This window comes from Gekko japonicus, unplaced genomic scaffold (genome assembly GCF_001447785.1).
Source record: "Gekko japonicus isolate JY-2015 unplaced genomic scaffold, Gekko_japonicus_V1.1 scaffold201, whole genome shotgun sequence".
NCBI lineage: Eukaryota > Metazoa > Chordata > Lepidosauria > Squamata > Gekkonidae > Gekko > Gekko japonicus.
In genome coordinates, this window is record NW_015162480.1 from 1,386,832 (window position 1) to 1,398,686 (window position 11,855).

At 46.8% G+C, this 11,855-nt stretch overlaps 2 protein-coding genes across 2 annotated transcripts in view; one reads left to right on the plus strand and one right to left on the minus strand.

Annotated features, from left to right (window-relative positions):
* ZFR (zinc finger RNA binding protein) overlaps nucleotides 1-284 on the minus strand; it is a 39,890-nt gene extending 39,606 nt beyond the window's left edge. Inside the window, exon 1 of the mRNA XM_015405850.1 lies at nucleotides 46-284. Within this exon, the coding sequence (XP_015261336.1) occupies nucleotides 46-82 (37 nt within the window). The 5' untranslated portion in view covers nucleotides 83-284. The remainder of the gene's footprint in view (nucleotides 1-45) is intronic.
* An 11,135-nt stretch (nucleotides 285-11,419) lies between these two features.
* SUB1 (SUB1 homolog, transcriptional regulator) overlaps nucleotides 11,420-11,855 on the plus strand; it is a 20,699-nt gene continuing 20,263 nt past the window's right edge. Inside the window, exon 1 of the mRNA XM_015405841.1 lies at nucleotides 11,420-11,541. The gene's annotated coding sequence lies outside the window, so the exon portion shown is untranslated. The remainder of the gene's footprint in view (nucleotides 11,542-11,855) is intronic.

Consider the following 11,855-nt stretch of genomic DNA (forward strand, 5'->3'; position numbering starts at 1 on the left):
AGGGGCGCCTCCCCCCCCCCTTGCTCGTTCACCGCCGTCACTCACCATAGGTGAAAGAGACTACCGGGCATATGGGAATCATGAGTCCGGGCTGTCACCAATGGCGGCCGTTAAAGCACACTCGTCGTCCTCGTCCTCCTCTTCCTCAGCTACACACACACGCGCGCGCGCACTATCGCGACCCCCCTCCCCTCTTTTTCTCCTCGCTCCGCTTTTCCACACCGCCCACCGACAAGGTTTCAACGGCGTCGGACGGAGAAGCCAGGCCTCGCCGTTGCGCTTGCGCGGGTTTGTTGATCGGGGTGAACGGAGCGACGGGAGCTGTAGTTCCGCCCTCCTCCTCAGAGGCGCCTCCCTTCCCGTAGGGGTTGGCTAAAGCGGAGAGGCCGCGCGTGCGAAGGTGAGCGCTCGGGAAGACGGGGTGCGCGTGCGCCTTGGTGGTGCAAAGGCTGTAGGGAAGTTGGGTCCCGTTTCCCTCCCCCCCCCCCATGAGTCTTGTTCGTGGTCGGTTTCTGTTAGGGTAGCCGACTCTCGATTAGGACATTCCTGGAGATTTGTGGGTGGAGAGGAGTGTTTGGAGAGGGGAGGGATGCCAGCAGGGTGTAATGTCGTAGAATACACGTCCAAAGCAGCCATTTTGTCCAGGGAAACTGATCTCTCTAGTCTGGAGATCAGTTATAATTAGGGTTGCCAGCTCTGGGTTGGAAAATACCTGGAGAATTTGGGGGTGGATCCAGGAGGGGGTGCGTTGAGGAGGGGAGGGGCCTCAGCATGGTACAATGCCATACCGTCCACCTTTCAAAGCTGCCATTTTGTCCAGGGAAACTGATCTATGTCAGCTGGAGCTCAGTTGTAAAAACGGGAGATCTCCAGGCCCCACCTGGAGGCTGGCAACCCTAGTTATAATTCTGGAGAATTTCCAGGCACCGCCTAAAGCCTGGCAACCCTACTTTTGTTTTTGCTTTCCCGGGTTCCTTCTCCTTGTCCGCAGAGCACAGAGGGGTAGGCTGGGTATGGCCCACGTGGAGCGAAGCGTAAGATATGATTTGGGTACACTCTCTTTGAGGCAAAAGACTAATGTGGCTACCCCTAAGGAAGGAATATAAATGAATTTGTATCGAGAAAGGTACAGTTGCAAAAACAGCAAAGAGCTGGAACCGCAGAAGTTCTTGTGAATGCATTGCCTTGATACAAAGAGACAGAAAAAAAGGGGCCTAGGCATAATGAGTTTCCAGGATGGGCAGTGAAACCTTCCTTCCTGATGAGAGTTGGCTTAATGCTTGGGGCACACAACTGTCAGAGGGCCAGTGGCATGACGCTGGAGAAGGTAATCAATTTTTCGATTTCAAGTTAGCCTTTATTGGCATAAATTGTCGATAAAGATTATACAATTTAAGAGCAGATTAAAAATACACCGATAAAAATACTATGTATCTAGAGTGTACAATTTAGGAGCAGATTAAAACACACCTATGAAAATACTATGAGAAGGTAATCACTGTGGTTTGTGCTAGGGCATTGCTTTCCACTGGGCCCATGCTGCCGCCGCCACCTGAGTTTAAAACAGGAAGTGAAGGTGCCTTGGAGTTTGCAGGAGTAGCACAGAAAGAGGCTCTCCCCACTGTTCTTAGCACCACCTGGCTCACGGATGTATTTGGAGCCTGTATGGACAACATACGGGGAGGTGCGCAAACCCTCCCCTGATCCTGCCATGCTCTAAGACTTGGAGGAGACTGACACGGCTACTTAGCCTGGCAAAATATGTTGAACCAACCCACCATTTCACTAGGATGTCCACCTGCTTTGAAGAAACAGGTCTTGACTTTGGGGCAGTTGCAGCTTTCCCCCATACTTCCCCTTCCCCCAAACCAAACAGGGAGAATTGCCCCTGATGACTTCTAGCTTTATGTAGCTCTATAAAGAACAAGTGGAAACCTTACCATCTGGTAGGCAGGTCAGGATATAAAGTTCCAGCTCTGAAGGCCAGTCCTACACATTTACTCAGAAGTAGAGCTCACTTGGTTCAATGGGGCTTATTAGGAGGTAAGCATGCATAGGACTGCAGCTTCACTCAGTGAAAAAGAGTGGTACATCCCCTGTGCAGGTCATCAGTATTTAAGGGTGTGGCTCTGCTGACACCTGAACTCTGCTCCGTTTGGCCCTCTGAGGAATCCAGAGACCATCCTGATTCTCCCCCTGCAACATGATGCTCTTCCAACCCACTTCCCATTGTGTACACTGCCACTGACTATCTATTTTAAGAATTACCCACAGAGAGGGCCGGAGCTCCCAGCTGTCCTGCCCACATTGCTGTTCTAAGGCTCCACATAGTGCTTGTGTCTCCTGCTACCCAGCAACTGGTTACCACAGGGATGGCTTACTGCACTTGCGTACTCCCAGGGAAATAGTGATTTTTACATTCAATCGCCTCCCTTCTTCAGAATCCATTTTGAACAAAATATTTGAACAGTGGATGTGGTATGGAGAGCCATTGCCAGCATTTATTTATTTTTTATTTAACTTTCAACTTTCTATACCGCTCTAACCCCGAAGGGTCTCTGAGCGGTTTACATACAATTTAATTACCTATCTAGGGCCACATTATATGGGTAAGTGACTGCCTACCAGCACCCAGGCAGCAGGGCTCTGTTGTCATTGTTCGGCTCTTTCTTCAGCGGGCTTCAGGTGTTGTAGTTCTCGGCTTTCCATGTCCTGGCGCCTTTCTGGAGCAGGTCTTTGATACAGCGACTCCCTCCGGTGGACTTTCATCCTGGCGCGCCGCCACGCACCAGCCAGAGTTTCGGCTCATGTCCTAATGGCTCCGCCGCACCACTGCATCACCACGCCTCCACAATGCAGTTTCCGCCTGGACTCTGCCACTCGACGTCCGTCACGCTCACTGGGTCGCCAGGGCCGCTCGCCAATCGCTCTGCCACTGCCGATGCTCCTGCTGCATGCCTCCCGCAAGGAGGAGGGTGCCCCCCGCTACCTAAGGGCAGGTACCCATTTATCTACTTGCGACTACGCTTTCGAACCGCTGGGTGGGCGGGAGCTGGGACTAGGGCCAGGAGCTCACCCCGGCCGCGGTGAGTCTCAAACAGCCTTAATGGCTGTTTACTGATGTTACAGCAGGCGTTTTATTGCCTGCGCCACCGCTCCCTTAAAAATAGTAAAGAATGTACACGTACTCTGCACAGCAGTGGATTGAGAAAGGAACACAAAAGAAAGGGTTAAACATGCAATTCCCCATTCTGTCCATGTCCTAACTCAGGTGTCGAACTCATTTGTTATGAGGGCCAGACCTGACATAAATGAGACTTGCTGGGTCGGGCCATGTTGTGTCATAAAATGTAATGCCAAGTAGTGGAGATATAAACTTTATAAAGGACACAAACACAAAGGTTTTTTTTACTTAAAATAAAACCATGCTTAAAACATTAGCACTCTTTTGTTTTTATTTTGTTTATTTAACAGTGTCTGATAACTGACACCCCTTGCTCTGAATTATTGCATCAAAATGTCTGTGCTGTTGCAATCTTGAGTATGCTGTTCAGATGTGTATCTGTAAGATGCAAACCTACGATGATGCGGCAGCAGCAGAACTGGAGGAAGAAGCAGAAGACGGCCAGTTCCACTGTGGGCCTGATAGAAGCCCTCCGGGGGGCTGAGCCGACCTCCGGGCCACATGTTTGACACCCCTGCCCTAGCTAATCTTATTTTAGGGTAAGCTCTTTACATAGGAAGTTACAGGGCTCTAAATTTCCCCCCCAATATCTTGGTATTTTTTCCTCAGGCAGCCAGCCCTTTGTCTGCTCCATAGGTGAGAGCTCCTTCCTTCAGATGCAATCAGCCAGAACAGTCCTGCTAAAATGGACCCCTCTCCCTCTATGCCAAAGAATTTTTATCTCTTCTGTTTTCCTTTTTCCTTTTGGGTCAGAGAATCTTTTCCTATAATATCCAGGAAGATACAACCTAGTCCCCAAAGAAAAATGTTTAAAACTGAATGTGGGTTTTTGTCAAGTCCAACCCCCAAAATATATTGCCTTTCTCCACAAAAAATTAACTCCACTTTTTAAAATATGCTCTTGATTCCCCTAAAGGCTCTTATAGAACATGAGTCTATGGGCCTGATATTAGGAGGTAATATTTCCTTTAAGCAACCTGTTCTTATTATCAAGGAGAAGAGTGAACATTGCCAGTGAAAATCTGTCCTTGTTCTGTCTTAGGCTATGTTGATGTATGTCTCTGGGAGTGACACTGATGGTTAATACAAACTATTATTTTTGAATACAGATATGAGTGTAGTTTGTTATACATTTGGAGCTATTTGTACAGCACAGCATACTATAAATATGAAATTTGAAATATGAAACAAACAAAAAACAGGTGAGCTACATGATAATTAGAAACTTAACAAACCATGCAAAATAATATGCAAATCAGCATAAATGTTTGATATTTTTATGTTCAATATTTTTATATTTGTATATCACATGTGCCAATTATCAAAATACATTCAACTGCAAATATATATCATAACCTGAATGAACTATAATTAGAGAGCAAAACAAAGTAGTTGTGGCAAGAATCTTTTACAAATAGAACAGAGTTCTCCAATTCACTAGCAACTTCAAAGATACTGAGGAATGAATGACTAATCAATCTGCTTTACATTTCTATAGGTGTAAACCTAGTGGGATCCATGATAAACATATCAAAGCAATCATCACTCTGATGTTTCTTGTAGGACCACAAGACCAATCTGTTTTACATTTCCATTGGTGTAATCCTGGTGGGCACTGTGATCAACATATTAAGGCAGTCACTCCGATGTTTCTTGTAGAAAGCCACAAAACTACATGTGAGCCAGCTACTTAATCTGTGTTTTGCCCAAGCTTCTTCAAAATCAGGACTATTTATAGAACAAGGAAGCCCTTATCAATATTTTAAATTTACTTTCAAGAAGTGCTAATGTATCAACAATCTTCCAGATTATTACAGCATTAGACTTCTATAAAGGTAAACGTTTCCCTTGCTCGAAAGCTAGTGGAATCCAACTCTAGGGGACTCATCTCTGTTTCCAAGCCGAAGAGCCAGTGCTGTCTGAAGACTTTTCCATGGTCATGTGGCTGGCATGACTAAACACCACGGCACACAAAATGCTGTAACCTTCCCACCAAAGTGGGACCTATTTGTCTACTTGCAATTTCTTGTTTTTGAACTGTTAGGTTGGTAGGAGCTGGAATCCAAGACCGATCTTCCGGTCTACAACTCAGCGTCTCAACCTCTGAGCCACCGTGGTGCTCAGATTTACAGACATAACAGCAATTTACATAGGCACTGTTGCTGAACTTTAAAAACTGGCAAGTAGAGACCACAGAACAATGTATCATCAGTCCCTATTTTTACTGTATTGAATTATGAAGTCTTCAAACAAAAGCCACATTTCGTAAACACAGAGTTTTTGAAAGGTACTGATTATACTAATTTTGTCATTTCCAACTTAATTCATTCTCAGACCATTCTGAGCAGAATTTCCAGTATTTCCCAAATGTCTTATGGCTATTTGCCAGTAGAGAACTACCTTATGACATTCTGGGGGGCTAATGTTCTTCTTGACATGACATGAGCCTGCTTTCCCAAAATTACTGGGGGAAGGATCTTGTTAAATCGTCCCATGAAGGTGGCCCAAATCACCCATCAGTGACAAACTCTTATATTCACTAAAGTCTATAGGAGAAGGAAGGTGGCATGGTACAGCACAATTTTGCCAGATCTCAGAAGCTAAGCAGGGTTGGTAGTTGAATGGGGGACTGCCAAGGAAGACTCTGCAGAGGAATGCAAAGGCAGACCACCTCTGCTCCTCACTTGACTTGAAAGCCCCTTACTGGGGTCGCCCTAAGTCAACTATGACTTGATGGCACTTCACACACACAAAGTCCAGAGGGGAATATACAAAATGCAATGGCCCATGAGAAAAAGCATGCTGTGTATTCATGTTGTTCCCAGCAGAGAGATGGTGATCTGATTAAGCTGCCAGAGTTTAAATTGATGTCATAAATCATTATCTGCTGAAAGCATGGTTGGATTTTACACACTTATTGGGCAGCAGCAGAGAACCAGTTTGGTGTAGTGGTTAGGAGCACAGACTCTTATCTGGGAGAACTGGGTTTGATTCCCCACTCCTCCACATGCAGCTGCTGGTATGACCTTGGGTCAGTTACAAGTTCTTTCAGAGCTGTTCTCTCAAGGGGAGTTCTCAAAACAACTCTCAGGCCCACTTACCTCACAGGATGTCTGTTGTGGGAGGGGAGGGGAAAGGAGATTGTAAGCTGCTCTGAGACTCCTTTGGGTAGTGAAGGGTGGGGTATAAATTTTAATTATTTATATTTACACTTATATCCCACCCTCCCCACCATTCGGCAGGCTCAGGGCGGCTAACAACATTTGTAAAAATACATTAAAATTCCATTAAAACCATCAATCAATATAAAATCATACAACTTATATTAAAAGATGGCGAATCTTCCGATATCGACTATCAACTGAATACTGTCCACTGGCTCATGCCCAGCTATAAAGCCTTGGTTGGTGGCACCGTTGGTACAGTTGGTAATCAGGCCAGGGCCAGTTGTTGACACAGTAATCAGGCTAGGGCCAGGGCCATACGACTGAGGTGGCACCCAACTTAAAAGCCTAGCGGAAGAGCTCCGTTTTACAGGCCCTGCGGAACTGTAAAAGGTCTCGCAGGGCCCTGCTGTCTTCTGGAAGCTCGTTCCACCAGTGAGGGGCCGCCACAGAGAAGACCCTGGCCCTCGTTGTAACCAACCTCTTCTGCTTCTTCTTCAGTAAGGATGGTCTGCTTGATCCAACTGGTTTCCAGAATCCTTTGACAGATTACAGCAATCTTTTTAAAAATAAAATAACTGTTTTTATTTTAAACAACAACATCAAAGCATTCAAAACATTGAACTATGTTGGAACTAGATACAGTTATGTTGACGCTTCTACAAATGCTAAAAGTTTTACATTCCGTGAAATAGTTCATAATACTTTTCTGGAACAATGAATTTAGAAGACTCAACATTAAACATAAACTCAAGAAAGGGAAGCCATTTCAGATGAAGATTAGAGTTCATATGGTAATGATTAGTATTGACAAGTACATCAGAAATCTTATCCATAATATAGTAATCCCAAATTTTCAATCGCCAAGAAGATAATAGTAACTTGTTGGGGGATTTCCAACTACTGGCAATAGCCACCTTAGCTGCCATCAATAAGGTTGAAATAAGGTCTTCTCTAATTTTAGGTATATGAGAATCGCTCCAGTAATCTAAAAGTATAAGGTCGGGTTGCATAGGAATCAAATAGCCTGTGATGATTACAGCAATCTTAAAGGCAACTCGGTTGACACTGTAGTATCATCCTGGAATCAAGAACCAACAAGGGTTAAAGACATGATTGTTTCTCGGTGTCCTCTCCCCTAGTTTAACAGGACCCCATTGATGTGATTTATTGAAAAATTAGAGGAGGTGAAAAGGATGGAGAGTCTTGAGTTTGGTTTGGATCAAAAGTACCTGAAACAAACAGAAAGCACCTCAGACCCTACCTGAATGCCTATGGTCTGGTGGCAACAGAATCAAAGATGTTATTTCCCCCCCGCCACCATTACCTCTGCAGAATTTTGATCAACGAATTTGTTCCATAGTCTATAAACACCTAAGCCCCCCACGCTGGAAGAGGATGATTTGACCCAACACTGTGCCATTGTTTGCTAGATTATTTAAGGAGAAAGTCTGTCTGGTCTGACCTGCATGTGCGTTTAGATGCAGTTTGGATGAGGTTTAATCCTCAGCATAAACATCTGTTTGTCAACTGTACAGGTAATTTCAGATTGATCTTCCTGATAGTTGCTTACAAGATTCTTGGGGGAAGGCCATCTGCATGCTAGACCCATGCTTCTCCTGGATGGTCAAACCAGGCCAGGAAAAGCTAAGGGTACTACTTGCCAAAATTATTAAGTCATTTTTTAATGGCAAGTGAGTTTTCAGAAGCGCTGGTGAAGACATTGCTGAAGAAACTTATTCTGACAAGAGTGGATTTGGCTAGTATGCCTTTTTCAGGTAAGATTATTGAACAACTGATGGCACAGCAACTCCAGGGTTAGGGTAAAGGTAAAGCTTTCCCTTGCTCGAAAGCCAGCCGAATCCGACTCTAGGGTTGCAGTGCTCATCTCCGTTTCAAAGCCGAAGAGCCAGCGCTGTCTGAAGACGTTTCCATGGTCATGTGGCCGGCATGACTAAACGCCAAGGCGCATGGAACGCTGTTACCTTCCCACCAAAGTGGTACCCATTTATCTACTTGCAATTTCTTGCTTTCGAACTGCTAGGTTGGCAGGAGCTGGAATAAGAGACGGGAGCTTACTCCGTCATGCGGCACTCGGGTCTCGAACTGCTGAACTACAAACCTTCCAGCCTGCAGTTCAGCGTCTTAACCACTTGAGCCAGCGCACTCCAGGGTTACCTGGGTAAATTTATGCCCTTGACCTATTTCATTTGGGATTCTGGACTGGTTTGGGGAGAGAAACAGATCTCTATTTGCCTCATTACTAATTCTATTTGCCTCATTACTAATCATTCAGTTTTGTTGAGGCCCTTGTAAAGGAAAATACAGGAGAGAGCTGTTAGTATCACCCCTCTCCCCAAGGTTTTTTGCATTTAATTTGCAATCACTCACCTATAATTATTCACAGCTGGGGTGTGCTTGTGCATGTGTCAGAAATCCCATCTCACCCACAAAATCTTCCCCTCCCTGATACATTGCCCTCTTATCTGCTGAGTCCTTCATTTATTTATTACATGCTTACTACATTTTTATTGCATTTCCATAGAGTGCACAGTGGTGTATATGGTTCTCCTATCCTCCATCCACTGTGTTGTAGCACTTAAGTGTTGGACCAGAATCTGGGAGACCCAGGTTCAAATCCCCACTCTATCATGGAAGCTTGCTGGACGACCTTGGGCCAGTCACACTCTCTCTCAGCATAGCCTACCTCACAGGGCTATTGTGATAAAATGGAAGAGAACAAAGTAAGCTGCTTTGGGTCCCCATTGGGGAGGTGGCAGGGTATAAATGAAGTAAATAAATAAATGTAACTTCCCTGTGAGGCTGAGAGGCAATGCGCACCCAAAAATCCTGCAGGGTTATAAAGGAAGTGCGGATTTGAAGCTCAGTGTTCCTAATGATAGCAGTAACTACTTGGTGTAGTGGTTAAAAGCGGCAGGATTTAATCTGGAGAACCAGGGTTGATTCCCCGCTTCTCCACATAAAGCCAGCTGGGTGACCTTGGGCCAGTCACAGCTCTCTCAGAGCTCTCAGCCCCACCCACCTCACAGAATGTCTGTTGTGGGAAGAGGAAGTGAAGGCGATTATAAGCCACTCCAAGACTCCTTTAGGTAGTAAAGAGCGGGGTATAAAACCAACTCTTGTTCTTCTTCTTTTAGGAGCATAGCAAGCTGTCTTATACCTACGTTGACCACTACCTTGCTTTATTATTGCCTGTTCCTGATTGGCAGTGGCTTTCAAAAAGAAAGCCTTTCCCAAGACCTCCCACCTGAGATTGTTTAACTGGACCTTTAACCCAATCAGTGTTCCCTCTAAACTGAGTTAGTGTGAGCTAGCTCACAGTTTTTAAGCCTCCAGGTCACACTTTTTTGTCTTAGCTCAGGAAGGATGGCTCCAGAGCAAACTGATTTATGCAATAGCCAAATCACTCACTCACAACTTTAATGCCAGTAGCTCACAAGGTAGAATTTCTGCTCACAAGACTCCACAGTTTAGAGGGAGCATTGAACCCAATGTCTTCTGCACGTAAAGTCAGCACTCCTTCCTTGGTATCTGACCTAGGGGGCTTTGACTCTCAAAAGCTTAGAACCCAAAAATCTTGTTGGTCTCTAAGGTGCTGTGTGTGTGTGTTAAGTGCTGTCCAGTTGCTTCTGACTCCGGTTTGGTGTAGTGGTTAAGTGCACAGACTCTAATCTGGGACAACCAGGTTTGATTCTCCACTCCTCCACTTGCACCTGCTGGATGACTTTGGGCAAGCCATAGTTCTGGCACAGCTGTTCTTGAAAAAGAGCAGTTTCTGTCAGAGCTCTCTCAGCCCCACCTACCTCACAGGGTGTCTGTTGTGGGGACGGGAGGGGAAAGGAGTCTGTAAGCTGCTCTGAGACTCCTTTGGGTAGTGAAGGGCAGGGTATAAATCCAATCTCTTCTCCTTCTTCTTATGGCGGTCCTATCAATTAATGACCTCCAAAGCATCCTATTATTCACACCCTTTCTCAATGTATCTGAAGAAGTGTGCATGCACAAAAACGTTTATACCCAGAATTAAACTTGGTTGATTATAAGGCACCACTGGACTCAAACTTTGTTCTATTGCTTCAGACAAAACACAGTTACCTACCCAACTGAGCCTTGCTCAGGTCTTACAAACTGTGGGCTATGGCTTCCTTTACTGAGTCCATCCATCTTCCTCTTTTCCTGCTGCCTTCAACTTTTCCTAGCATTATTGTCTAAGATGCTACTGGGACGCAAACCAAGCTGTTCTTCTGCAGCCCAACACAGGTACCCTCTAAAATGATCTTCCTTGTGCAATGGCTGATGGCAGAGCACCGGTGAAGGCCAGTCCTCAACACCTCCAGTTAAAAGGTGCAGGTAGGAGGTGATGAAGAAGAGTCCAGGTGCCCCTTTAAGACCAACCAAAGATTTGTTCCTGGTGTAAGCTTCCGTTTGTTGGTCTTAAACCTGCTAGGGTTGCCAGGGCTGGGTTGGAAAATACCTGGAGACTTTGGGGGTGGATCCAGGTGAAGGCGGGGTTCAGGGAGGGGCCTCAGCATGGTACAGTGCCATAGAGTCCACCCTCCAAAGCAGCCATTTTCTCCAGGGGAGCTGATCTCTGTCAGCTGGAGATCAGTTGCAAAAGGGGGAGATCCCCAGCAATGTTCCCTCTAGGCTGTGGAGTCATGTGAGCAAAAATTCTACTTTGTGAGCGACTGACATTAAAGCTGTGAGCGAGTGATTTGGCTGCTGCATAAATTAGTTTCCTCTGGAGCCATCCCTTCCTGAGCTAAGACAAAAATGTGTGAGCCGGAGGCTAAAAATCTGTGAGCTAGCTCACACTAACTCAGCTTAGAGGGAACACTGATCCCCAGGCCCCACCTGGGGGTGGCAACCCTAAAGCTTGCCCCTGGACTCATACTTTGCTCAGTGGTAAGGCAGCATTAGTCAAGCCGCGTCAGCCTCTACCAGGCCCGCAAATTTGCAGAGGCGAAACTTCCGGCCCTGGCCGGGAGGCAGCAAAAACCAACCCAGCTGGACTCCCCGCCCCTCCTCGCCCTCGAGTGGGCGGGGCTAAGAGGGCGACGTCACTTCCGCCTTTCCAATCGCGTGGGGGAGCGACGGGGAACGCGAGAGACAGAGAGGGAAGGCGAGGGAGAGAGACAGAGAGACAGAGAGAGCCGCGCGCGCGCCGAGTAGAACGTGAGTGCCAGTTCTCCCCCCCCCCGCGCGCGCTGTCCTCATGGGGGGGGGGGGAGGCAAGAGAACGTTCCTCCCTCCCCGCTCGCGGGGTCCAGCTGGAGCCGCCATGTTGCGTCCTTCGGGGCCCCGACCCCTCCCTCCTCCTCTCCCGCCCCGGGCAGGGGGAGCTCTTTCGTCACTCTCCCCGTTAGGAACTGGGCGAGACGGATTCCGACGCCGCCGGGGGAAGGGAGGGGGACTGCGCGGAGGGCACCCGCAAGGCAGGAAGGCGAGAGGGAGGGAGAAAATGGCGGCTGGGAACCGCCCCCGCTCTT